The sequence below is a fragment of the Hipposideros armiger genome, unplaced genomic scaffold, assembly GCF_001890085.2.
Source record: "Hipposideros armiger isolate ML-2016 unplaced genomic scaffold, ASM189008v1 scaffold_46, whole genome shotgun sequence".
Taxonomy (NCBI): Eukaryota; Metazoa; Chordata; class Mammalia; order Chiroptera; family Hipposideridae; genus Hipposideros; species Hipposideros armiger.
In genome coordinates, this window is record NW_017731396.1 from 5,803,910 (window position 1) to 5,829,581 (window position 25,672).

Sequence of the window (25,672 nt, forward strand, 5' to 3'; positions counted from 1 at the left end):
ACTTGCCTCCTTTCTACCTATAAATGCACCCATCTTCCTTTTCGCTTCAGAGAACCAGTGTTTCTGAGTCTAGTTCCCATCTGGTCCCGGCTGGGTTTTTTTTTTGTTTTTTTAAAAAGATTTTATTGGGGAATTGGGGGAGGGGAACAGCGCTGGGGAATTGGGGGAAGGGGAACAGCTTAGCTGTGGAGGGCAGTGTCACTGGCACTCATATGTGGGATCCGAACCGGGGCCCTCTGGCATCCCAAGCCAGTTCTTAACCAATGCGCCACTCGGCCGGCCCAGGTCCCGGCTGGGTTTTATTTCTTCAAGCTCTCTCTCTCTCTCTCTACTGCTCTCTCCCTTTGTCTACAAAGGAGCTCCACTGTTCGGCATCTGAAGAAAAACACCTGACCTCTTGCAGGAGCTCCCTACATCCTAGGCTCTCTTCTACCTGCTGGTGCCCATTTCAGTGTCTACAAAATTCTCAAATCCCCGGTTCGATTCCCGGCCCGAGCTGAGCTTCCGCTGAGCTGTCAACAGGTGGCAGGATGGCTCAGCTAAAAAAAAAAAAATTTCTTAAATCCGTCTGCTTCTCTTCTTCATCGCCAGGATGCTGGGCCAAGCTATCATTATTTCTCAACTGGATTCTTCTACTTTATTTCAAAATGCAAAACTGGCCGTTAGACCATCCACACATTAGCAGTTTCCTCATTGTTCTCAGATTCAATCCTTATGATGGTTCAGAAGACCCAGCTGGGACCCCTGTCACTGTCCCCCTGGCTCTCTCCACACCCAGGCTTTGCATTTGCTTTCCCATTGCCTGGAACATTCTGCTCTCTGCCCCCACCCCCAACTATTTCACTCCTCTTCACCCTTCAGGTCTCAGCTCCAATGTCACATCCTCACGGATCCTTTTTTGGCCCCTGATGAGGTCATGCTGCAGTGCTGGGCACCATGTTTCTTCCTGCCGAGACACTGATCCTGTTTGTGATGACACATTCACTTTGTGTCACCATTTGATCAGTGCCTCTCTCCCATGAGACCCTCAGATCCATGACCACAAAGCCTACGTCACCTTGCTCACATTTATATACACAAAGAACGGCGTGAGTTCCAGCCCTTCTCAGGAGCTCAGTCAACATTCACTCTTGTCAAAGGTTAACATTCCATAAAGAGAAGGCTAGCCTTCGTGTTCCTGCTCCCTGGTGTCCACTCTCTGCTGATCACTGCACGACTTCCAGTCACTCTGCCCTTCTGAAAACGCCCTCCTCAAAGTCACCAATGACTGCCTAACAGTCAGTCCACCGTGTTCTTTTAACCCGACCCGACGTGGAGGCGCCATTGCACCGTGCTGGCCATGCTCTCCCCCGCCCTCCATGTCCTCCTGACCTCCTGGATGGATTTCTGTCCTCCTTATCTCTTTGGCCTCTTTCCCTGGCTCCTCTCTCCTTACTCTCCTTACTCCTGAAATGCTGAGTTCCCCTCAGAGTTCTGAACTCCTTGCTCTTATCTCCTCAGTCTACCTCACTGACTTATTCACCCATGAATACCTCTGAGAACCTGATCAAATTTATGGACACACTCCATCCAGCACACCAAGTGGAGACTCACAGAAAATACTGCTTATAATTTCTGGTGGTTAGAGGGCCGTGAACCCCAATCACCTGGGCCATCAGGGATCCCAGTTCAGGAGCCCATACCACCCGCTCCCCCTGGGCACCATCTCCCACTTCTAACTACTACTTGTGTCTGCTCAATCTCTTCCCAGCCCTCTCGAACTCTAGTCCTAATCTCGAATAGCTATTTCTGTCTCTTCCTAGATGTCCCGCCAGCCCTGTCACCGAGGAAATGCATTTACTTCCCCAAACCTGCTATCTTTTCCTGCTTTCCCTATTTCAAGCAAGGTATCTTTCTGATTTTAAGAAATTCCTATGATTCACCCATGTCATCTCTATAAAGTCATCCAGGTTCCTTCCCAGAAAAATAGAAGAGAGACTTTTCATTTTCTCAATCCAATTTTCAAATAGTCTTTCAAAATGCACTCAACCTCTTTCCTGGAAACAAGCCAATTCCAGAACAAAGTAATTAAAAACAAAATGTACACACTTCAGAAAGCGAGACAATGACGTCATGTTAGCAGACCCCACCCACCCTTCAATACCTCCACGGGTAAAGTAAATGTGCTAAGGGGCGAATGAAGAAGACAGCGTCCTCAGCATGAAATAGGGAGAAAAAGAATGTTTTTCATTTGGCATCCATCTGAACCACAGCACCCCTGGAAGGCCCTCCTATTGCATCTAGCCCCCCCTGATATCCCAATTATTCTCCAAAACAACAGCTTGGCTGGCCTCCTCCCTGACCCCTAACACTCAGCTCTGCTCGAGTCATTCCACCAGCCTGGCATGCATCCCCACTCTGTTTTGACTTTTTAAATTCTTCCTCAAGGCCCAGAACAAATGACTCATATGTGGGCAGCATGTCACTTCTCTATCTACAAGCAGAGCCCGAGCTGTACCTTTTCAACAAAGCCTTCTCCAATTCAATTATGTCAGCAAATGCTCACAGGCACATGTTACGTGTAAAGTGCTGTGTGTCCCGTGTCGGGGGAGTGTACCAGAACAGGGAGGAGGTAGAAAGATGAAAATAACGTGGCCTATGACTCAATGTGTTTATAATCTAGTAGAACATTTTTTTTAAAACAATACTAAAACTAAGTAAAATGCTGGGCTGAAAGATACAGGCATTAGCGTTCAAAGTGAGGCAAAAAGAATTTCTTTCCTTTCTCTGAAATTGCATCCTATTTGTACTTCTTCGTGGTTCGATGGCTCTCGTGCGTGAATCTGTACTCACAGCAGCGTGGAAGCCTTCGGAGGGCAGCAACTCTATTTCACCCTCTCCGGTGAAGCCGCGAGAACGGGCCTTTGAGCAGAGGCAAGGTTTGGCAGACAGCAGAGGAGGTAAGGGGTCACCCTACTCAGGCCACAAGTTCTTCTAAAGGTGGCTCATCTCCTACTTATCACGAAATAGCAGAAATAATAACCAAGCCTCGACTTAACCAAAACTCTGACCCTTCACAGAATGAGTCACTGACACACCGCAGTATATGCTGCCAAACTTTCCGTTGTGTTAGCCTGCAAACATCCTAACCTTGACGTGAAGATTAAATATGTCCTCCCAAATCTTTTCATAGCAATTGAGAAATGCAGTTAGGAAAAATGAATAGCAGGACCTGGGTCTAAACCCCACCCTGATGATCCCATGAAGATGAGAGCAATGGTCAACAGCAAAGTGAGGAGGTCAAGTTCAGATGCTGCTGTGCTGCAGCCGGTGGTCCGCCGCCAGCCCTTACAGTAAGAGGCTTGCTGGGGCCTGTGAGTCACCCGCGAGAGGAGCTGCAGTTCTTGACCAGAGCTGTAGGCACTGAGATCCGGTATTTGCTTTTAGACCGTGGGAGCAAAGACTAATAAGGAAAACGCAGCACAGCAGCTGGAAAACCAATTCCCTCCAGATTGTCCCACAGTGCTCCTGCCAAGTCATTTTCCGTCCTCGGGACAGGGGAGGTCCCCGAGCATGTGTGTGTTTCTGTCCTTCACTTATCACTTTACACCCCCGCTTAAAATGATACTAAGCTCCGACTCCTTCTTGTAACACCAAACATGACAAAAATCCGTCATTAGATACACAGCTCCAAAAAATCTCATTTTAGTGTGTTTCTTTTCTCCTTTCGGACACTGCATATTCAGCAATTTTCAGATTCCGGATAACAGACGACGTTACTGTTAGCTGATACGGTGGCAAGATTGTACCTCGTCCTACCGAGACAATGTCATAATGTCATTCAGTCTTGTCATCTGTGTAACTGAAATGAAAATTCGGACCTCATCAAACTCCGCTGGACTGAGCAAGAATTCTATGACTAGTGAATGCAAGTTAACAGTCGCACACTTTCTTGGCTTCAAGAGAATGTGAATAGCTTCATCAGGAAACCATCAATTTTCTTGGAAAAACCACTTGGATCCCAGCAAAAAGTCCTGAACAATCAGCTGTTGGAAGAATGAATGCATTTTAGGAACTAGGGTTTATCATTTAATGCTTAGAATAAAAGTAACTGTTTGACCAGGCAATACTTTTATAAAGCTAGCTCAGTAGCAAATCCATTTCTCTGGATACAAATACCTAGCAACATATTTTACCCTATTAACAATGATTTCTGTGGCATGCACTTTCTTTCTGTTTCAGTAACATTTCCTCCAAGCTGGTTTTTCCTGTGATATTAGTCATCAACAACACGTATCGGGCGTTCCTATGTAAAGAATTCTATTCTTGTAGAGACTATAAGCAGAATTATAACCTGGCTGAGGAAAAGTCTACAGACGAGTGTGGGGGCTAAAACTTAATACTTTCCCTCCCACCTTCTAAGTTCTTCTATCTGGGCTAATCATCAAATTAACAGAGACAGATTCACAGGAGAAAATCATATTTTAATATATGTGCCTGGGGAATTCACAGAAGCATGAAAATTCCAAAGGAGTGAGGCAACATTGGGTGTATCAGACATTTTGGACAAAGGAGAAAGGGGAGGAAAACGGGGTTTTAGATTTCAGAAGAAAGGGTGATTTACAGGTAGAGAGAAAGGAGAACAGACCTGGCAGGTAAATTCTAGATAAGGCAACTCAGAAACAATAGGACACAGCGGGTATCTGGCTAACAGGCCCCTTGCCTGAAGCCCTGCTATACACCATACTTAATTCAAATTAGGCTAAAGGCAACATCCTAAGATTTCCTTCCTGAAGCAAGTTTTTCCGTCTGAGTCTCTTGGGCAGGAAACGTGTAGGGGTCAAAGATTCTTTCTGAGTCTTTTGTTTATTAATAATCAGCTGAAAATCAATACCCCAAAAAGGCAGCTTTTCAGCATCATCTTAGCCCTGTAGCTTCCTTGGCCTAAACACATGCTAAAATGAAGACAAGGAAATTATGCAAAGCAAAGAGTAATTTAAAGTTGCAGAAGGGAAAGTGTAAAATTCATAATATCTCACTTATCTAAGAATCATTTACATGACAACCTCAGCTAAGTGGAATTATGCTGAGAAGGCAAAGGGAAAACAAAAAGTTATTTCAACAGTCAAAATAGCAGTGACAAAGTGAATGCACTAAATGGCATATGCACAGAGAAGCAGGCACAAACTGCCTCGGAGAGGAAAGAAAGCTACTAATAATGTAAAGCCAGTTCAGAGGCAAAAAGTTCCAACACTCTCAAGAGACCTCAGATACCTACTTCCGTAACAGGATAGAAAAGCTACCAGCACATAGTAGGCCCTCAGCATTCGTTGATGGATGATGGACAACTGCTGTTCTAAATGATGACCCAAGACCTCAGTAATTAGATAAATTGCATTTCATGTAATTTTAAGAATGGCTAGAAGTAGAGTAACACTTTATACTTTTTTTCAAAAAGATTACTATAAAAATAAGTTCCTTATATAATGAAGCAAGCATCAAACGTGGACAACGGTTCTATTGGTTCTAAAACAGAATCTAGAGTATTTATGAGTTTCTGTCAAGATGACAGAGTAAGAAAACGCTGTGCTTACCTTCTCTCACAACTACATCAAAATTACAACTAAACTACAAAACAACTATCATTGAGAATTCCCTGAAATCTTGCTGAACTGAAGCCCTACAACTAAGGACATACAGACAAAGCCACCTCGAGACTGGTAGGAGGGGCAGAGATGCGGAACGGGCTGGTCCCACACCCACGTGTGACCACTAAAGATCGGGAGGGATATCTCAGCTGTGGAGGTCCCACCCCCACCCCAAGGAGCAAGGGATCCCAGTGCCACACCAGGCTCCCAGCCCAAGGCTCCAGTGCCCCAGAGAGACGTCCCCATAATTTCTGGTTGTGCAAACCAGCAGAGATCGTGGCTGAGTGAGACAGAGGACGGCTGGAGTCCCAGGTGCCCCTCTTAAAGGGCCTGCACACGGACTTACTCACTGACACAATCACTTGCTCTGAGCTCCAGCGCTGGGGCAGCAGCTGGAGAGGCAACAGGCACATATAGGGACTGGGATGGGGGTGGGGGGAACTGAGTTCTCTGGTGTCAGGATGAAGACTAGAGGGGCAGCTTTCTCTCCAGGACAGAGAAGCTGGTGGAAGCCATTGTTTCTTTGTTGAGCCCTCCCCTTTCCCAGCATGCAGACGCAGGTGGCCACAATATCTGAGTCTCCATCAAGCTGGTTGACACCATTTGTTCTCCATGCCCTGGTGATTCGGAGACCCCGCCCCGTCTAACTTTCAGGCACACCCAAGCTGCTTCCAGCGGCTTTTTCGCACAAACTGCCTGCCTTGACTCATGCTGCAGACTTTGCTAGGGTCTCAAAGCTTCACGGAACCCAGACAAGTAGCATTTGGCTTGAGTATGTCCCATACCTCTTTCTGAGCAGCCCTAAGCTCGGCACTGGCGGCAGCCAGCCGTAGTTCATGGCTTGGCCCCTCGAGGTACTTCTGAGCACAGCTCGGGTGGCAGGCATCTGCAGCCTGCTTTGTGGCATCTACCAGGTGGACCCAGGTGGGGCACAGGCTGTGGCTGAACTTCACCTGCAGCGGGTCCCCTCCCAGGTGGCCCCGGGGCTGGCATGCCCAGTGGCGAGCTTCAGAATGAGCTGAAGCATCACCCAGCCACCTCCAAGGACTACACGCCCAAGGGGCAGATTGAGCAGGCACAAGAGCCCTGCTGAGGCAGATCCTGCTCTGTAGGGTCAGCCTCTGCACCACAACTCCTCCACTGTAGTCATGGCCAGTCCTCACAACCAATGAGCCTGAGGGACAATCCTCCCCTTGAGGTTCAACCAAGGCTTAACTACATACAACAGGAGGGCACACACAACCCACACAAGGGACACCCCTGATGTGTGCAGCTCAGGTGACCAGGAAGACTGAGCCACTGAGCCCCACAGCACACCTACTACATAAGGCCACCAGGCAAGACTGGGAGACATAGCAACCCTACCTAATACATAGAAACAAACACAGGGAGGCAGCCAAAATGGGGATACAAAGAAACATGTCCCAAATAAAAGAACAGAACAAAGCTCCAGAAAAAGAACTCAACAAAATGGAAACAAGTAATCTACCAGACACAGTTCCAAACACTGGTTCGTGGATGCTCAGTGATTTCAGAGAGAACTTCAACAAAGAGATAGGAAACATAAAAATGGAGATAGAAAACATAAAAAGGAACCAGTCAGAAATAAAGAATACAGTAATACAAATGAAGAATACATTACAGGGAATCAACAGTAGATTAGATGAAGCAGAGAACCAAATTAGCAATTTAGAAGCTAAGGTAGCAGAAAACACCCAATCAGAAAAGCAAAAAGAAAAAAGAATCTAAAAAAATAAGGAGTTTAAGGGGCCTCTGAAACAACATCAAGCTTACCAACAGTCACATTAGAGAGGACCAGAAGGAGAAGAAAGCAAGGCATTGAAAACCTATTTGAAGAAATAATGATGGGAAACTTCCCTAACCTGGTGAAGGAAATACACAAACAAGCCCAGGAAGCGCAGAGTCCCAAACAAGATGAAACCAAAGAGGCCCACACCAAGACACATCATAATTAAAATGCCAAAGGTTAAAGACAAAGAGAGAATCTTAAAAGTAGGAAGAGTAAAGCAGTTAGTTACCTACAAGGGAGCTCCCATAAGACTGTCAGCTGATTTCTCAACAGAAACTTTGCAGGCCAGAAGGGGCTGACAGGAAATATTCCAAGTGATGAAAAGCCAGGACCTACAACCAAGACTACTCTACCCAGCAAAGCTATCAGTATTACATGGAATCTTAGAGACCCTTCTTTAAGATGAAAAAAATTTAAAAATATGAATAATAAAATGGCAGTAACAACATGCCTATCAACAATTACTTTCAATCTAAATGGATTAAATGCTCCAATCAAAAGATAGGGGGGCTGAATGGATAAGAAAACAAGACCCTTACATATGCTGTCTATAAGAGACTCACTTCAGATCAAAAGACACACACAGACTGAAAGTAAAGGAATGGAAAAAGATGGTTCATGAAAATGGAAACAAACAAACAATAAAAGCTGGAGTAGAAATACTTATACCAGACAAAACAGACTTTAAAACAAAGACTATAATAAGAGACAAAGAAAGACCTAGTAATCCTACTTCTGGGTATTTATCTGAAGAAACCCAAAATGCTACTTCAAGGGGACATGCTCATCCACATGTTCATTGCAGCGTTGTTTACAATGGCCAAGATATGAAGGCAACCTGGGTGTCCCCAAATGGATTAATGGATAAAGAGGTGGTACATATGTACAATGGAATATTACTCAGCCCTAAAAAAGAATGAAATCTTGCCATCTGCAACAACATGGATGGACCTGGGAGGTATTGTGCTGAGTGTAGTAAGTCAGACAGAGAAAGACAAATGTCCTATGATTTCACTTACAGGTGGAATCTAAAGAACAAAGTAAACAAATTCATAGATACAGAGAACATTCTGATGGTTGCTAGATGGGAGGGGATTAGAGGGATGGGTGAAAAGGGAAGGGATTAAGAAGTATAAATTGGTTATTACACAGTAGTCATGAGGATGTAGTGTACAGCATGAGGAATATGGTCAATAATATTGTAATAGCTATGTATGGTGTCAGATGGGTACTAGATTTCTCAGGGTGATAGATGGGAGGGGGATTGAGGGACAGGGTGAAAAAGGTGAAAGGATTAAGAAATACAAATTGGTAGTTAGAAAATAGTCATGGGGATGTAAAGAAAAGCATAGGAAATATAATCAATAGTATGGTAATAATTATATATAGTGCCAGGTGGATACTAGTCAGGGGGAATCACTTTGTAAATTATATAAATGTCTAACTACTATGCTGTACACCTGAATTAATACAAAATAATATTGAGTGTCAACTGTAATTGAAAAATTAAAAAGGGGGGAAGATAAAGGGGAATAAGTTTGGGGGCTATAATGTACAGCATGGGGAATATTGTCAATAATATTGTGATAGCGTGGTACAGTGTCAGATGGTTGCTGGACTTATCATGGTGATCACTTCTATAGCACAGGGAACATAATCAATAATATGGTAATAACGATGTATAGTGCCAGGTGGGTACTGTTGAATAACTATGATATACCCCTGAAAATAATATAATATTGCATGTTAGCTATATTTTTATGAAAATCTTAAAAATAAATAAATAAAGTATTTGTTACAATTAGGTAATAAAATAAAATAAAATGGAATCCAGGTTATTGTCTACCCGAGGAAAAACGGAATTCTGTTGTGCTGCAGGAGGAAATGGCCGGGTGTAGAATGGTATTACAAAAGGCAATTTTAATATTCATTCCTCAGGCAATGTACGGTATTTCTTTACTACATATATAAATTAAAGAAAATTGCTCCTTTAGATTTATTGTTTTAGGATGCAGAAATAGACTGGATAACTAACCATCATTTCAAGGATGGGGAACGGAGCTCCTTATCGGTCCCTCAAAATTTGCTCTACCCATGGTCTTCCCATCTCCTTATTGGCAGCCCCATCCTTCTGGTCACCCAGGCCAAAACCCTGGGAATAGTCCTTTCCCTTACATCCCACATCCAATCCCTCGGCAAATCCTCCTGGCCTTTCCTTTAAAGCAGTTCTAGAGTCTGTTTCTCAGCAGCCCCCTTACTGACACTGTGGGTCAAATCACCACCGTCTTTGTCTGAATTCCCGCGAAGCCTCTCAACCAGCCTCCCTGCTTTCTGCCCGCCTCCCTTAAGCCACTTCTCCACATACAGGTCAGAGGGACCCTTTCAAAATCTAAGTCCGATTTACATCCGTCCTCTGCTCAGGCCCTCCCCAGGCCCCCTTCTCCTGCAGTAAAAGCCCGAGTCGCCACTTCCTCCTCCTCTCTCCCCAGTCCGCTCTGCTCCAGCCCACCAGCCTTTTGAGAGGAGCTTGGAGACCGCTCTGCACTGCTGTTCCCTCTGCCTGGACTGCTCCTTCTTCCCGGAATATCCCTCCAGCTTACTCCCTAAGGAGGACTCTTCCCAATGACCACTAAAACCTCGCTCCGGAATGAACTCCCAATTTGGATGCACTTTCCTGCCTGTCTCTTCCATTTTCTTTCCAAAATGATAATTGCATATTACTCCTAGAGAGAGCTTTAGAGCTTACAAAGTGATTTTGCATATAGAATTTCATTTGATTCTCACAACCATCCTAGGGAAAGAGGCCCCACAGGTGTTATAATTCCCACATCATAGGTGATGAAAATGGGGCTCAGAAGGTTAAACAAAATTGTGCAGTTTTCGCACAACTGGTAAGTAGAGAGCTGAGCTTAGAACCCAAGTTTTCAGACTTCTGCTCTATTACTCTTCCCATGAAATCGCAAATTTCTTATTTATTTTACATTCCCGGTTTATCAGCCTCATTACTCTTTCTCTCCTACCGACCAGTTCCTTCTCTTACCTATTTTCTTCCCTCCAGACACTTTATATAGACTGGAAGCCTTAAGAGACCCCTGAGTGATGGGCGGGAACATTTACAGAATGATGCACAAGTGAACAAAAGATCAGTTAATGCTGACGGGGACCAGTTTGCCACCCTGAAGTTGCCTCTTTGGGATCTTGATTTTTAAGCTGGCTATCAAGAAACAAAAGACTCAGCAAGAACCCTGGGCCTTCCGCATTGTCCTGCCTAAGAGATGCAGAGGGAAAAACCTACTTCAGGAAGGAAATCTTAGGATGTTCACCTTAGCAGTATGGTGGGTGGGAGGGCATCAAACAGGGGCCTGTTTACTAGATTATGCCCTGTGTGCCCAGCAAAAATTTACCTGCCACGTGTGTTGGGCTCTTCCACCTGCAAATCGCCCGTTCTCACTTTTGAAATCTAAGATCTTACCTTCCCCCTTTCTCCTTTGTCCAAAATGTCACGTAAACCCAATTTTTGCCTCACTGTCTTTGGAACTTTCATGCCTATGTGAATTCCCCACGTGTAAATATTAAAATTTGATTTTCTCCTGTGAATCTGTTTTCGTTAACTTGATTATTAAGCCCAGCTAGAAGAACTAAGAAGGTGGGAGGAAAAGTGTTATATTTTTTAGGCCCTCTCAATGCTTAGTAGGTAATCTCCTAAAGGACCCAATTCAAAATACACCTACACTGGGCTCAGTGTAGATTAATTAAGAACTTTCCAGCAGACTTTTGATGATAATTTTGAAGGCAAGGGAGGGGTGAAGAATGACAGGAATGAAGAGTGCAATTTACTCCTTTTTATCAGGCCTGGAACAACATGTACTCCTAAAATTTAGGAGGTTTTTTTTTTTTAACCACTTAGTCACAGGTTAAATGAAGCAACTACAAAAAAAAAAAAACTGCAAGAAGGAACCCACACACACATACCAGTCATCACAGAAATAAATAAATGAACCTCAAAATATGAAAAGTAGGAAAATGAAATCATCTGAAAGTGAAAACAAGTTCCATATCACTTCTACCAAAAAGTTCATCTCACAATACACGTGAAGGAAATAAACAGCTCTGAGTAAAGAAAGGCGAACACTCAAAAATGTGTGGACTATTTCGCCACGTTTCCAGATGTATTCCCAGCGTGCGTGGGTGTGCTGTGGTGCGGTGTGAGGCCTTGCAGCCTCGGTTATCAGGCTGTGATTATGTGCGACCTTAGGAATGCAGAGGTGCTGTCCTGGATTCATGGGGCAAGGTCTGTTCCAGGCACTGCAAGGCCCCACCTTACTTTCTTAGGCTAGAAAGGTCTAGAATTCGTTTTCTACAAAGTCAACCTCCGAGAGCACAGCCAGGTCTAAAGCACTTTTTCTCTTAAACAAAGGAGCAGCCATCCCCAAACCCCAGTCTAACCTGAAAGACCAGATTTCCTAATGAGAAGTCGCCCTGAGGCCTGTCCCAGCTCCCTCGGACCATGTTTAACCCCTTCCTTCCCTCTCTCTGGTCTCCAGAATTCCACCTTCAAATACCATGAAGGTTATTTGAATTTTAAAAATATCTATCTCTGGTGAAAATTCTCATGTCTAACTATTTTCTAGACATAAGTCTGCATAACATCCCTTTTTACATCCATAATCATTCCATAGAGTACCTAAAAAGAAAACTGTAGGAGGTCACAGATAGGACCAATCATTACAAAGTTATGTGATAATCTTTCTAATTCATATGCCTTTTTGGATAAACAGAGGAATGAAATTCATAGTTCTGGTCATTTTTCAAACTATAGCACCATGAAATTTTGTCCACAAACAATATATATCAGATATCTCTTCAATTACCTAAAGTCTGTCTATTACTAATTAAACTCTACACACTCCCACTCAGTCAACGAAAATACTAAGTTCCAGACCGAGTTTCTTTGATTTCAATTGTTGTGCTTTTAAAAAAATCAGTCTTTAGATTCTGGAGTCCTGTGATTCTTCTTAATCACCCTTAATACATTAATATTTAACGGGCTTTTTTTCCTCTTGTGTTTAATGTATGTAGATTTTTTTAAAACATTAGCTATGAAAAGCTTTAGTTATTAAAATTCCTGTGATCTGAAAAAAGTGACATTTGAAGCATAAATCTTGTATTAAAAACTAACAAAGAAATGCAAATGAGAGTGAAGGTTTTCTTCCCCTACCAGAGCAAGATATAACTATGTCATTTCTCCTTCTCCTTCTCTTTGCCTATGAAGTTAACAAAGATAAACATGACACTCACTCACTGATAGCAAAAGTATGGAGGAAACAAACGCTGTTGATAAGGGTGTAAATGCACACAACCTATTTGGGAGGTAAAGTAGCAATTAGTACCCAAAGATTTCATCGGTTATTTCCTTTAATCTGATCATTTTGCTTTGATCAGTAGGGTCTAAGGAAGTCATTAAAGATGCACAAAACTTTCAGGTAAAGGATGTTCAGTTATAATGGTGACAACTGGAATCAGCCAAGGGAAAACTGAAAAAATAAACTAATTCTCTGGATAGTCGAGGAACCAGGCTCCAGTCTTATGTCTCAGTCTGGGTCTGCCATGTGTGTTAACATCCCTTCACACGAGCAAGGAGTTCTCCAGCAACCCAGCAAGTGAGTTTAATAAATTATAGATAATCTACCAAAGACTAAAATTACTACTATTCAAGAACTGCATTGAACATTTCTGCCCAAGAGTGGAAAAGTCCTTTAAGTTTCTCACTTTCCTGAGTAAGACTCGACCAACGAATCACAATTTGTTACAATTGATTTTTAACCTTATCCCCTTCTTTATCTTACAAATGAATTAAGCAATAACAAAAATCATGGATTTTTAAAGCATTTTCTCAAATAAAATCAATGGCACTCACATCACGGCTTCTTCATGGAATGAATAAATCGCTCAGTAAATGTCAGCTCTGTCACAGCCCGTGTTCCAAGAGCTTTCTGTACACTGATTCACTGGCTCTTCACTGAAGTGGGTATTGCTGTGATCCCCACATCACAGATGAGAGACCTGAAGCACACATTGCGTAAGCCGTGTGCCCAGACAACCCAGCTGGGAAATGGCAAAGCCCAGGCAGTCGGCATCAGAGCCCGAGGTCTCAAGCATGGTGCCACACCGCTATTAAAATACAGTTATTAGATACAAATGTAATAATTAAAGCTTCAGTAGCCTAGATTGATATTGAAAATGCATTGTGATTTGGGGTAAACAGAAGCAGGGGGAGGAGGGGAGGGCTTCTCAAGGATGTGATGATCCTGAGCCTTTGGAGCCTCAGGGGAAGGAAGGCAGGCTGGTGAGGAACATTCCAGGCCCAGCACACAGTGTGATCCAAAGGTCAGACCTAGGAGCGCATCCCTGAGGCTGGAATACCAGCGATGATGCAGGAGGTGGGCACGAGTTAAAAGGTGAGGGCTCCGTGTTTTATCTTGTCCTTACCCTTATTTTGTGTCTGTGTTTTATCATCTCTTTTTGGTTTCTTCCTGTGAGAATTCAAGATGGAAGGAGGGTAAGTGGAAGAGTGAGGTGGCCAGCTCTATGGTTTGGAAAACGCCATCACTACCGCAGCAGTGTGAAGGGTGGACAGGAGAATGACGGCGGCTCCGGGGTCAAGGAGACCAGTTAACAGACCAGAGATACAGTAGCTGCAGGGCAGTCGGCTTGAGGAGGAAAGGACAGATTAAGGGCTTCGTTTAGCAGATAGAATTCAGGCTCTGATCACCAATTAGATGAGAGGGATTAAAGGAACAGTGCCTGAGCAGATAATTGACTAAACTGCTGAATTCCTAGACATATATTTCAGAGGAGCCACGCTAAGTAAACTAGGCTTTGGCAGACCACTTAAACTTCAAAGAGGGAAATTCACTTTTACCTTCCTTTTACTTCCCTCCTTATAATAACATCCTGAGTCACATTTATTCTGTTTTCTCTTTTTTAATTACTAGATCGCCTCAAAATAAACAAAAGACAGAATTTGTTTCTCAACCCATCTTTCCATAATTAAACTTCCTTTGAATTTGTTAAGGACCCAAGGACTCAACTGAATACAGACAATTCCTGGTAACCTAGTTTTTGACAACATAACGATCATTTTTAAAGGATAGACCTGATTCTGATTTAGAAATTCAAACACCATAAAAAAATCTTCCCTTTACCCCTTTCCAACTTTATCCTTTAAGTGAGCACTTCAGTTTTATAAAATACACTTAAAGGTATACAATTATAAATGTATGTTCTGGAAGATAATTAAACGACCAGGTTGAATGTCTTAGTCAATAGTAAATTTGCATTTGTCTTATCTAAACAGCAATTCAGTGCTAGATAACTCAGGATAGCCAGTTGTCCAAATTATTTTCAAAGACATCCTATTATGAACCAATAAATACACATTTACATGAAACAATAAAAGCCTTGGAAACTACTGAAAATACTAAAAAACAATTCCACAGAACCCAAAAGCGGCATCTGAAAACCCCATACTAAAAAACAGCACCGATGACACACCAGAGAGGCACGTAAAGCGCATCTACTGTTCTCAACGGCAGGACTCGGATCTCTGCTAAAGCTGCATGTCCCGACCTCCCTGGCGAGGAGGCCGGGTTACAGCCTAATTACACCCAGAGAAGAGGGCTTTGTCTCTCTCTTCTCCCAGGAGATGCCAAGGTAAGGCTGGAATTGTAATTTGCTGGATGGCCGAGACTGAGTGTAGCTTTTGCACCATCCTCTGAAGTAAAAGTTAAGTATATAAAGGAAAAGCTTTAATGGAAATCTAAGACATCAAAGCAATTACAAAGAAAGCTGTTTTTGAAAAACTGACAGAGTACATTTAAAGTATAATCTATATCCAGTAACATTCCCTTTTGGCAATAACTGCTGTGCTAATGGGAGTAAGAAAAGGAGCACAGGCTTTGAAGTCAGGCAGACCCCCACGGGTTAGGGGCTCTGTAACCTGGGGCAAGCCGCTCAACCTCTCTGACACCTCATTTCCTTCATCTGCAAAATGGGGGTAATTATAACTGCTTTCAAGAGATGGTACAAAGATTAAATGAAATAATGGGTGTAAATGAATCCAGCACAGTGCCTGGCACACAACCGGCTCTCATCAGCGATCGTGACAATAGTCTGTCTGAAGGTTATTTACTGACTTTGTATTTCTAAAAAATGAGCTATTAGAGATTTTTTCCCCCTTTCAGCACCAAGTGAGGCAAAGTAGATTCTTCTCCTTCTGCTGCCCAACCCTACCTCATCTTATAATTTGAATCATAGCAAAAGCAGAAAGAAGAACAGGATGTGGAGTACAGTGTGGGGAATGGATTCAGTGGAATTGTAATAGATATGTATGATATGGGGGGGCGGTGGATTGGGAGAGGGGGGTTGTCACTTTGTGAGGGGTGAAAAGTATAACTATTGCATTGTTTTGTACACCTGAAACTAATAAAAAAACACAAAAAAAAACCTACCTGAGTGCCTATTGTGTGCAGCCAGTATCATGCTAAGTGCTATGGTAGACACAAGAGGAGAGAAGGGACCGCCTCTGCCACCATAAGTCCTGCAGTACCAGGAAGGAGGCGAGACCTCCAGAGATGAAACAACTAGAATAAATCTAAAATATCTATACATGTAAGGTCTGGCGTGAGGTTACATGATCCTGACTGAATCCCCGGGGTGAGTCAGTCACCAGTGGGAAAAACAGAGATGGGTTAGGGCAGTGGTTCTCAGACTGTCGATGGCGAAGGATCACTTTTACTTTTCAATCCATCGTGAACCAACAAGTGCTCCTACTGCCCATGACAGCAGCTCAGCTCGTGCTCTACCCAACGCATCACGTCAGTTCAGCTGCACCCACAGTGCTCTAGGCCCTGTCTACACACTCACTCGTGGACCATGTGCTTGGATTTTCGGGTATTGCTAAATTGACCAAAAGTCTCTAAACGCTTATTCTTTATACCTCTACTCATCTTGTCGCTGACCAGGAACCAACAGTTTTTGAACTAGTTTTGAACCAGTAATCAGTGGATTACTCTCTGAGTCGTCTCAAGCTGGACCTAAAGGGGTAGCTTTCGATTGTTCGAGGGGCATCCAGAAAGAGCAGTGGACGATAGACAAAGCAAGGGTCTAGAGGCTGGAATACGCTCTGCACAAACTGGGATAACTATTTTTATCAGAACGGGAACAAATCAGTAGAATTTGAAGCAGGGTATAGATAGATCTACAGGGATAGATATAGACACACCTACTTTTCATAATGCTAGGGAACCGTTTATTCAGTCGGGATTCCAAAAACAACAGACAGGAGATGGTCTACGTGATGTTTTCCAAAACCACCGCCTAGTTGGCTTATCAGCTTTTGAGGACTAGAATCCAGAAGTACACTCCTCAGTCGTATGTTTGTGCACACATCTCAGGAATCCTGTTAGTCATCAAAGGGAAGGACACAGGACCGAGGTCAAGGTTGGGGTCAAGCTCTGCCTGTCATGAACAAATGAGCTCAGGCTCTCAGGCCACACGGCCTGGCCCCCAACCCTGACTTCCACACTGACCAGCTACGCCACCTTGGGCAAGTGTCTTCAAATCCCTGTGCTTCCGATTCCTCAACTGTAACATGGGGACAACAGCACGTTCCTCAAAGGGCTGTTGTGAGGACTGAATGAGGTAACACGTGTAGCTCCTTTATTTAGAACAGTGTCTGGCACACTGCAAGTGTTAGCAATTACTATGACGACGGCTCCCACTAGACTTTTCTGCCCCAGCAGGCTCATCCCCCAGGCCAGGTTAAGAAGTCTTCATCCAATACTCTTGAACTCGGTCGATGAACCCCTGGTATTCAAAAGCGCAGGTCTGAGCAAAGCCCTTGGGATGTGCGCTCTCCTTGGCCCCCTTTTCCCAATTAGTTGCTACTCAGTTCAGACATCGCATCCTCAAATAAGCTGTATTCATCAGGAATTGGTTCAACTGCGTGTAGTAAACACCCATCTCCTGTGACTTAGTCAGAAAGGGGCTCACCGTCACCACCTAACAAGAAGTCAGGGGATAGAAAACCCAGGCCGGGTGCAGTAGGCCCTAGATATCAGAATGCCCTGGGCTCCCCCATTGTCAGCATGTGACTTCAATCCTCGTGTGGCTCCAGGGACATCTCCTATCGGGCAGGAAGTGGAAGGCAGAGCTGAGGGTGGAGCGGTGGTGCCCACAGCAGGAAAGCAACACTCAGCCGCACTCCAGTCCGCGTTCTCCATCCCCCTAGTGAAGGCTGTGTCGTCACTGGACCTCCCTGGTTGCAAGGCGGGTACAAAAATGAAGTTTTTAAGCTGGCTACTCCACTGATCCAAACAAAATCGGGGCTCTGTTGGTAATAAAAAAGGAACAAATGATTATTGGGAGGCACTTGGCAAAGCTTTTCTTGACCCCTAAGACTAGCTCAGGTCCCACAGTAACATACTTTCATAGCACTGTATACTCCCCCTTTGTGTGTCACTTACATGTAAGTTGTCATTCAAGAATTTCTTATGTATATTATTTTTAATACCTATCTCACAACAGAACATAAGCTTCGGGAAGGCGGGAACCATGTCTCTCCAGGCTCACCCCAGGACCCCAGGGCCTAGCCCAAGGCCTTGTATGTAGTAAGCAGAAAATAAACAGGTGCCAAATTGGTGAACAAACCACTTAACAAAAGCTCACTGATATACTTATTAGCTGTAGGCAATTAACTTCACTTTTTTCTGGTTTAAGCTCAGGCTAGAAATATTTACATGCCTTATAAGGTTAATGTTACGAAGACTATGTGAAAAAAAAATCAAGAAACACTAGGAAAATATTTTGGATAAAAATTTGATACGTGTGGTAAGAGAAAAACAGAGCCTTAGTATTCATAAGGGACACGCTGTAGGGTCATGGGAATCAAGAGATGTCACATAGGAGGATGCCAGAAATATAACTACATTATTTGGTAATAAATATGGGAGGTAGGGACATATTTAGACATGGTCGCCTTTTTCTTCTCTTCTTTCTCTCCTCCCAGTAAAAGAGAGACCACTTTTTTATAAACGGAATTAAACTACTCAGGGGAACTCATTTACCAATAGAAGATTATCTCCATTCATTCATTTAACCAACGCTTTTGAGAAAAGGCACCATGCTAAGTCCTAGAAACACAACGATGATCAAACAAATCTGGTCTTGACCCGCATGGCACTTATGTGCCAGTTGGGGAAGTGGGGCAAAAAAAGTAAAGGGTACACAGATTTACTGCTGGTGACAAATGCTGTCTGGTGCCGGGACACAGAATAACAAGAGGGAGGTCACATTTAAACCAAGAATGAGAAGACAACCATTAGAACAGCCAGGGAAAGAACACCAAGTGGCCAGACATCATGGGCAGGAGGAGGGCAGCTTGATATGGTCCCCTTCTCGGATTACATCTCCTGCTACTTGCCTTCACTTGCTGGCCAACCTCACTGTCACTTGAACACGCCAAACACACTCTTGCCTCGGTACTGCCCTCCCACAGTCTACTTAGTCAACTCTCTTCCCCCACATCTTCTTGTTCCCTCTGACTCAGAGCTCTGCTCAGTAAAGCAACCAGGAAATGGATGATGCTACAATCATAGTCATTCTTGCATTAATTCAGCACCTATTTATTGAGCGCCTTCTGTGTGCCAGGCACTGTTCTAGGCCCTGGGAATAGAGTGGTCAGATGCAAGATGAATTTCCTGCTCTCACGGGTCCTACATTCTAGTTGGGGAAATGGACAGTGTTACACAAACATAAAGTGTCAGACAGTGTAAGTGGAGCAGAGTTTCTATTTTAGGTAAGGCAGTCAGAAGAGGCCTCTTTGAAGAAGTAAGCTCTGAGCACAGACCTCAGTGATCTAAGTAAGCCACGAGACGACTGGGGGGGAAGGAGGCTGAGGCAGAGACAAGCAAATACTCAGGTCCTAAGGCAAAAGCTATCTTTTGAAAAACCACAAGAAGATATCTCAACAAAGCTGTTAAAATTATATAAGCATTGTATAAAATTTTATATAAAAACACTTTGTAGAATTTTACATAAAAACTACATAAAAATTTTGTTTCCTCCAGAAAGAAATATTGAAGTACCTTAAATATGAGGCTTTAGGGCCGGCCGAGTGGCGCGATGGTTAAGAACTCGCTTGGGATGCCAGAGGGCCCCGGTTCGGATCCCACATATGAGGGCCAGTGACACTGCCCTCCACAGCTAAGATGCTGAACAACAGCTCAACCTGGAGCTGGGCTGCCATGAGTCGCCGGCGACGGCTAGGCTGCACTCCCTGTGGCAGTGGGTTGCCATGGGCTACCGTATGTAGCCAGCAGCCAGCGTGAGCGGCCAGCAGCCGCAGTGAGCGGCCGTCCAGAAGCCGGCGACTGATCTGCCTCGCCAGAGAAGAGCACAATGATGGTGCCAACTTGGGCCAGTGAAGCAACATCCTCCACAACTAGATTGAAGAACAAAACGACAGCAACTTGTCTGTTCCCCTTCCCCCAATTCCCCAGCACTGTTCCCATCCCCCCAATTCCCCAATAAAAATCTTAAAAAAATATATATATGAGGCTTTAAATTTATCTTTATCCACTGTAAAAATGGTCCGATATGTTCTGAATTTTATCCCATCTTTGATGTATATACCCCAGTACCTTAAAATGTGATCTAACTTGGAAAAGGGGTCTTAAAGAGATAATTCGTTAAGATGAGATCATACTGGGGTAGGGTGGGCCCTAATCCAATACGATTGGTGTCCTTATAAGATTGTGCATTTGAAGATGGAGCAGAGACTGGAGTGATGCGGCTGTAAGTCAAGGAGCACCAAGGCTTGATGGCCTCCAACAGAGGCTGGAAAGGGCAAGGGGGATCCTACCTGGAGTCTTAGGGAGCATGGCCCGGCTGACACCTTGACTTTGAACTTCTGGCCTCCAGAGCTATGTGACAATACATTTCTATTGTTTTAAGCCTCCCAGTTTGTGGTACATCGTCAAGGCAACCCTAGGAAACAAATACAGATGCCTATTAGACATCCAATGTCTGGAGTTGAGGGGAGAGTTTAGGGCTGAAGATGTAAATTTGGAAATACAATTATAACACCATAAGCAAATAGACTGGGCTTCGCTACACAGCAAAATCCAACAATCTGTTGTCAACAGGAGTTACATAAACATGAACTGATGTCAACTTGTGAAGTAACAACGTGGTCCATATTCTAAGACACCTGCACAAATTTAAGAAGAGCAGAGCAGATCACCATAGTATCAGATTAAATCAATGCCACAGCAAGAAGCATTAACAGATAAAATCACCGTGTAATGGTAGACCATTAAACAACAAAAACATAGACCTCAATTCATAATCCAATTAATATAATAAAAATGTCTTAAATGAAGGAAATACAGAAAATAGATACATATAATGGTAACCAGTGACCTCAATACTTACCAAAACGATATAATTAAATATCAAAGAATTACACAAAGAAAGCAGCCCAAGATGATACAATAAGTAGGATAGAATTAGCAAGTATAAAAGGAGAGAGCTAAAGGGTAGAACAACAAACTTCCTTTTCAAGTACACAGGTCTCTCTAATAAAAAGTTATCAAATTCTAGAACAGAATTTGGTCATATTCTTAGATCCAAACCACCATAAAAACAGAAAAATGAACAAAAGGAAAAGTTACTTTGAAATAATTAAAACTTACAAACTATAAAACATTGAAGCTGGGATAAAATTCAGAACGCATCAGACCATTTTTACAGTGATAAAGATAAATCTAATACCTCAACGTATAGAATTCTGTCTTAAATTAAAGATCGTTGAATTGTTTGTGTTTTTTGTTCTTGAGTTGTGTGAGTTCTTTATATATATTGGGTTGTCAGAAAAGTCATGACGTATATCTGCAACAAAAAACATAGAAAAATACGTCATGACTTTTCCGACAACCCAATAGTCTGGATCCTGAGGAAAACTGGACTTTGGGTGGGGAGCACACAGTCGGGTATACAGATGTCAAATTATAATCTTGTACACCTGAAAATTATATATTATTAACCAATGTTACCCCAACAAATATAATTTTTACAATATATAAAACAACAATTTAAACAATTAATAATCATGTGCATAAGAAAAGTCAGCCTGGGAACTCCGTCGTCATCGCTCTGATTGCCGTGGTTGGCTTGGCTGATGGGTGAGGCCCAGTGTGTCCGTCCCTGGAGCTGAGGCCCCATCCGGAGAGAGCAGAGCCAGGCTTTTCATGGAGAAGACGTTGCTCCCCTGACAGGAACTTTACTACGTTTTCTTTTCTTTGTCTAAGAAATCTGTTAAGATGCCCATTTTAAAAGAAATCTCATTGCCTCTAAACTCCAGGTCCAAATTTTTATTCCAGGAGCCTGATAATCAAATTTAAAACTGTGTAGAATCCATCTTTAACAAACGATGCTCCTCAGACTCCAGTGAGTTTAAGTGGGTGTCTGGCAACGGTGGGGATTTCCTGCCTCCTCTGTTTGATGAAATCTCTAGTTATGACATTGTTATGTCACCAAGAGGCACAGCTTGCCAAACCTCATCTTAGACATTTATGTGGGTTTTCCCGAATTCCCTTCAGCAACTTAAATCCTAGATGTTCTTGCCAGCTACCAGGGAAATGAAACAGGGAATATTCAGGAAATATAAAGTGACTAACAGTGAGCAGTTGCACAACTCTTTCTCATGGGCAATTTCCACGGCTGGGAAACCAACTTGAGGGTACAGTGGAAACAGTAAACTGTTCACAGACATCCTGAGGCTCAGTCTACAGACATATGGAGAAATTTCTGGTCCTGTGCCTGGAAGGTCTGAATGTTTTTGTCGGAAACGTCTCTGCCTGGGGCTTGCTCAATTATATCTTAGTAGTCATGATTGACCACAATTGGGCTTGCAAGTTAGCAAAGGCCACCTTCCAGAGTTTTATAGGTATACAATCACCTTTCTCTTAAAAAGAATGCATTCAGATGATTCATAATCCTCTGAAATCAGGATGAACTGTCAAAGGGAACACACTCAGACTTCCCTATTCAAGCTGAACATGCCACAATCATTGGAGACTGCATTACGATACCTTCATGAAAACCAGAAAACCTAACCCATAAGTGTGAATTAAGTACACAGCAGGGAAGATGGTACGAGATAACCAAGTGTGGATATTACCCAGCAGCGGGACAGAATGACCAGAGGTGAGGGAGCCCAGGAAGAAAGCGGGATTTAGGGACGTGCACGGACCGTGTGGCCCATCTAAGACCACACGCAAGTGGGTGGAAACTGAACAACGAAGGGCCGGGAAACACATTATGTGCCTGCTGGATATGGACTGAAAAGATACATTTGACAACATGGAAAACAGGATTCTTTGGTCAGGACCCGAAACTTTTAGAATCCCCTCTGTTTTTTAGGTATACTAGGAATAAAAACATTCAGTGAAAACTTCACTTTGATACTAGGCTTGTTTTATCTTAGATATTTCTGTGGTGGTTGAGTTTAGTTATTAGTTCCAATACTAGTGCGTGAATGTACCTAACATAGGGAAGTTTTGAAAGTTGAGTAGATTCTCTCTCTGACCCCCCTTCTCTCTATATATATATAGATACAAAATAAAATTCTTGAAACACATTTTTGTTATTTATGCAAAATGCACTTATCTAAAGGAGATAAAGTTTTGTGCCTTGTAGTCTAGAACAAGGAAACATTTACCTATCTGCCAGGTGTCTAGATACCTGAGAATTTCCAAATTCTCTAGAAGAGAAGACATCTATCTACCATCTATTTTTGTGAAGTTCTTTCTTCTTTGAAACTATTTATGTTAAGGTGTTTAATCACTAAACAAGTAGCACATGCTCTCTGTCCCTATTCATCCTGTCACTAGCAAACTGAGGGAAAACACTCAGAATTTATAAAATCCTGCTTGTGTGAAAAGTCCTCTGTGCCTACTGACCCCATCTCCCAAACTAATAAACTGTTTGACTCTGTTCTAGTCAAACCCTCCAGAATACACATTAGAGCCAGATGGAAATTCCACTGACTAAATTAAAACACACTAATTGGGCATCAAATTTCTCCTGAAAATGTTCCTTCCCAGCATCATAGATGAGGTATCGTGTGGGTGTCGGATGTACGGCTAAGAGGAAATTCATTCTTTCTGTACAAATAAATCATTCAGATTCACTTTACTAAACTTTCTTATTGGCTCCTGGAAATGATCAAATGGAGGATGTGGGAAATTTAACTGCTCAAGCATTCAAAAGGTTTATTCAGTGGGTGGAAACAAGGATAGTCAAAACAAGACAGCTAGATCATTTCTAGATAAGATGTGTTCCTTTGCAAAACAATCCTAGAAAATCAAAGGCTCCATCTGGGATACAGACATACAGACATTCCTACCTCCATATGGACGCATGCAAAAATGTGTGCAGTCCACATAAAACACTACATGTTTTAAAGAGCTGATCTTTAGACTTTCTGTTTTAACATTAGTTCCTAGTTTGTAGCATCACCAAAACACACTGTATACATTTAATCTTACAGTTAGGGAATTCCCATCCACATAGTATTCAGGTTATGAATTGCAATGAATACAACAGTTTTCTGGCTACTGTATATTTTTCATGATGATTCAAAGATAACTTGAACCTCCAAAGTTTATTCAGAATAGCTGACCTGGCCTGAATACGACTGATTATGTCTATGTAGGCCTTAAAAGGCTCTGTATTCCTCAGGTCAAGGTAAACATCAACAGTGACAAATCACATCAGTAGCATGTACCTCGATGTGTTGAAAATGGCACTTTACCTCTCTGGTCTGCCTCCCCAGAACCAATAACATCATAAGAAAAAATATTAGATAATTTCTAAAAGAGGGACTTTCAACCAAATCCCTGACCAGGACTCCTCAAAACTGTCAATTTATCAAAGACAAGGAAAGTCTGAGAAACTGTCACAGTCAAGAGGAGCCTAAAGGGACACCACAACTAAATGTTATGTGGTGTCCTGGGTGCGCTCCTGGAACAGATAAAGAATGTTAGGTAAAAACTAAGGTCATCTGAATAAATGATGGACATTAGCTGGTAGGAATGTTATTGGTTCATTCATTGTAAGTACAACAATGAAGAAAGCGGAGGCTGGGTACAGGGTATGTGGGAACGCTCTACTAGCTTCTTAGTTTTTCTGTAAATCTCAAACTGTCCTAAAAAGCAAAGTCTATTTTTAAAAATCTTTATATTAATAGTTGTTTTTCAAAATGTCATAGCTTCATGACTACAGCTTATTCGTAAATGGTTCCAATATATACCAATAGATAAAAACAGAGAATGATACCAACAGATAAAAACGGAGACAGGAATAAGACAAATGTAATAATGTTAACATCTGGGGACTCTGGATGAAGGTATCTGAGAATTCTTGGTAGTAATCTTATAACTTTTCTGTAAGTCTGAAATTATGTCAAAATTAAACATTTTTAAGGCAAACAATTTTCATAAACAAAAAGAAAAGACATATATGAAAAGGGGAAGATACTTGTAATATATGCGATAGACAATGAATTAAATTTCTTAATATATAAATCATAAGAGAAAGACAAATGCCACAATAGAAAAGATAAATGAACAAGTAACAAAAAAAGTATAAAGGCTAGTCAACGTGTATGTGTGTGTGTGTGTGTGTGTATACATATTTATGTATCAATTAGAGAAATGTACATTTCCTTAAAACTGTGATCAAATTTTACCTGATAAATTAGCCCTCAAAAACAAATAAAGAAAAAAATCTGAAACTAACCAAAAAAAATCCAAAGTTGGAGAGTGTATCATTAAATGGGCACTGTACTGCTGGTGGATGTCTCAATTGGTCCAATAATCTGGTTGCAATTTGGCAAAAGGAAAAGCTTTGAAAGATGTTCAGTCCCTTTGACTCAGCATTTCCTTCACTTGATAGAATCTATCCTGAGGAAATAAGCAGAGAGGTGGAAAATTACATACAAGGCAGTTCACTATAACATTGTTTACAATACAAGATGCAATAAAAAAAATACGGTGAATGTTTACATTAAAAAAAATGTATTACAGTAAAAGACACATTGCCATTAACAGCCCTTAAAACTTACCCCCCTGCCTCACTTTGAACACTCTTATCCCATCATTCTTGCCACTTT

The 25,672-nt window shown here is 42.5% G+C and overlaps 1 protein-coding gene and 2 long non-coding RNA genes across 4 annotated transcripts in view; all 3 read right to left on the bottom strand.

Moving 5' to 3' along the window:
- The window catches only part of LOC109381310 (uncharacterized), a 65,928-nt gene extending 52,460 nt beyond the window's left edge, over positions 1 to 13,468 (bottom strand). For both annotated transcript variants that reach the window (XR_002123695.1, XR_002123694.1), the window contains exon 1: positions 13,355 to 13,468. This is a non-coding gene — a long non-coding RNA (uncharacterized LOC109381310). The remainder of the gene's footprint in view (positions 1 to 13,354) is intronic.
- A 3,256-nt stretch (positions 13,469 to 16,724) lies between these two features.
- Positions 16,725 to 25,672, bottom strand: part of LOC109381242 (uncharacterized) — a 26,621-nt gene continuing 17,673 nt past the window's right edge. Inside the window, exon 3 of the mRNA XM_019639712.1 lies at positions 16,725 to 17,827. Coding sequence (XP_019495257.1) covers positions 17,511 to 17,827 — 317 coding nt within the window. The 3' untranslated portion in view covers positions 16,725 to 17,510. The remainder of the gene's footprint in view (positions 17,828 to 25,672) is intronic.
- Positions 20,453 to 25,672, bottom strand: part of LOC109381292 (uncharacterized) — a 15,390-nt gene continuing 10,170 nt past the window's right edge. The window contains exons 2-3 of the long non-coding RNA XR_002123684.1: positions 25,300 to 25,463; positions 20,453 to 20,484 (exon numbers count right to left, since the gene is read on the bottom strand). This is a non-coding gene — a long non-coding RNA (uncharacterized LOC109381292). The remainder of the gene's footprint in view (positions 20,485 to 25,299; positions 25,464 to 25,672) is intronic.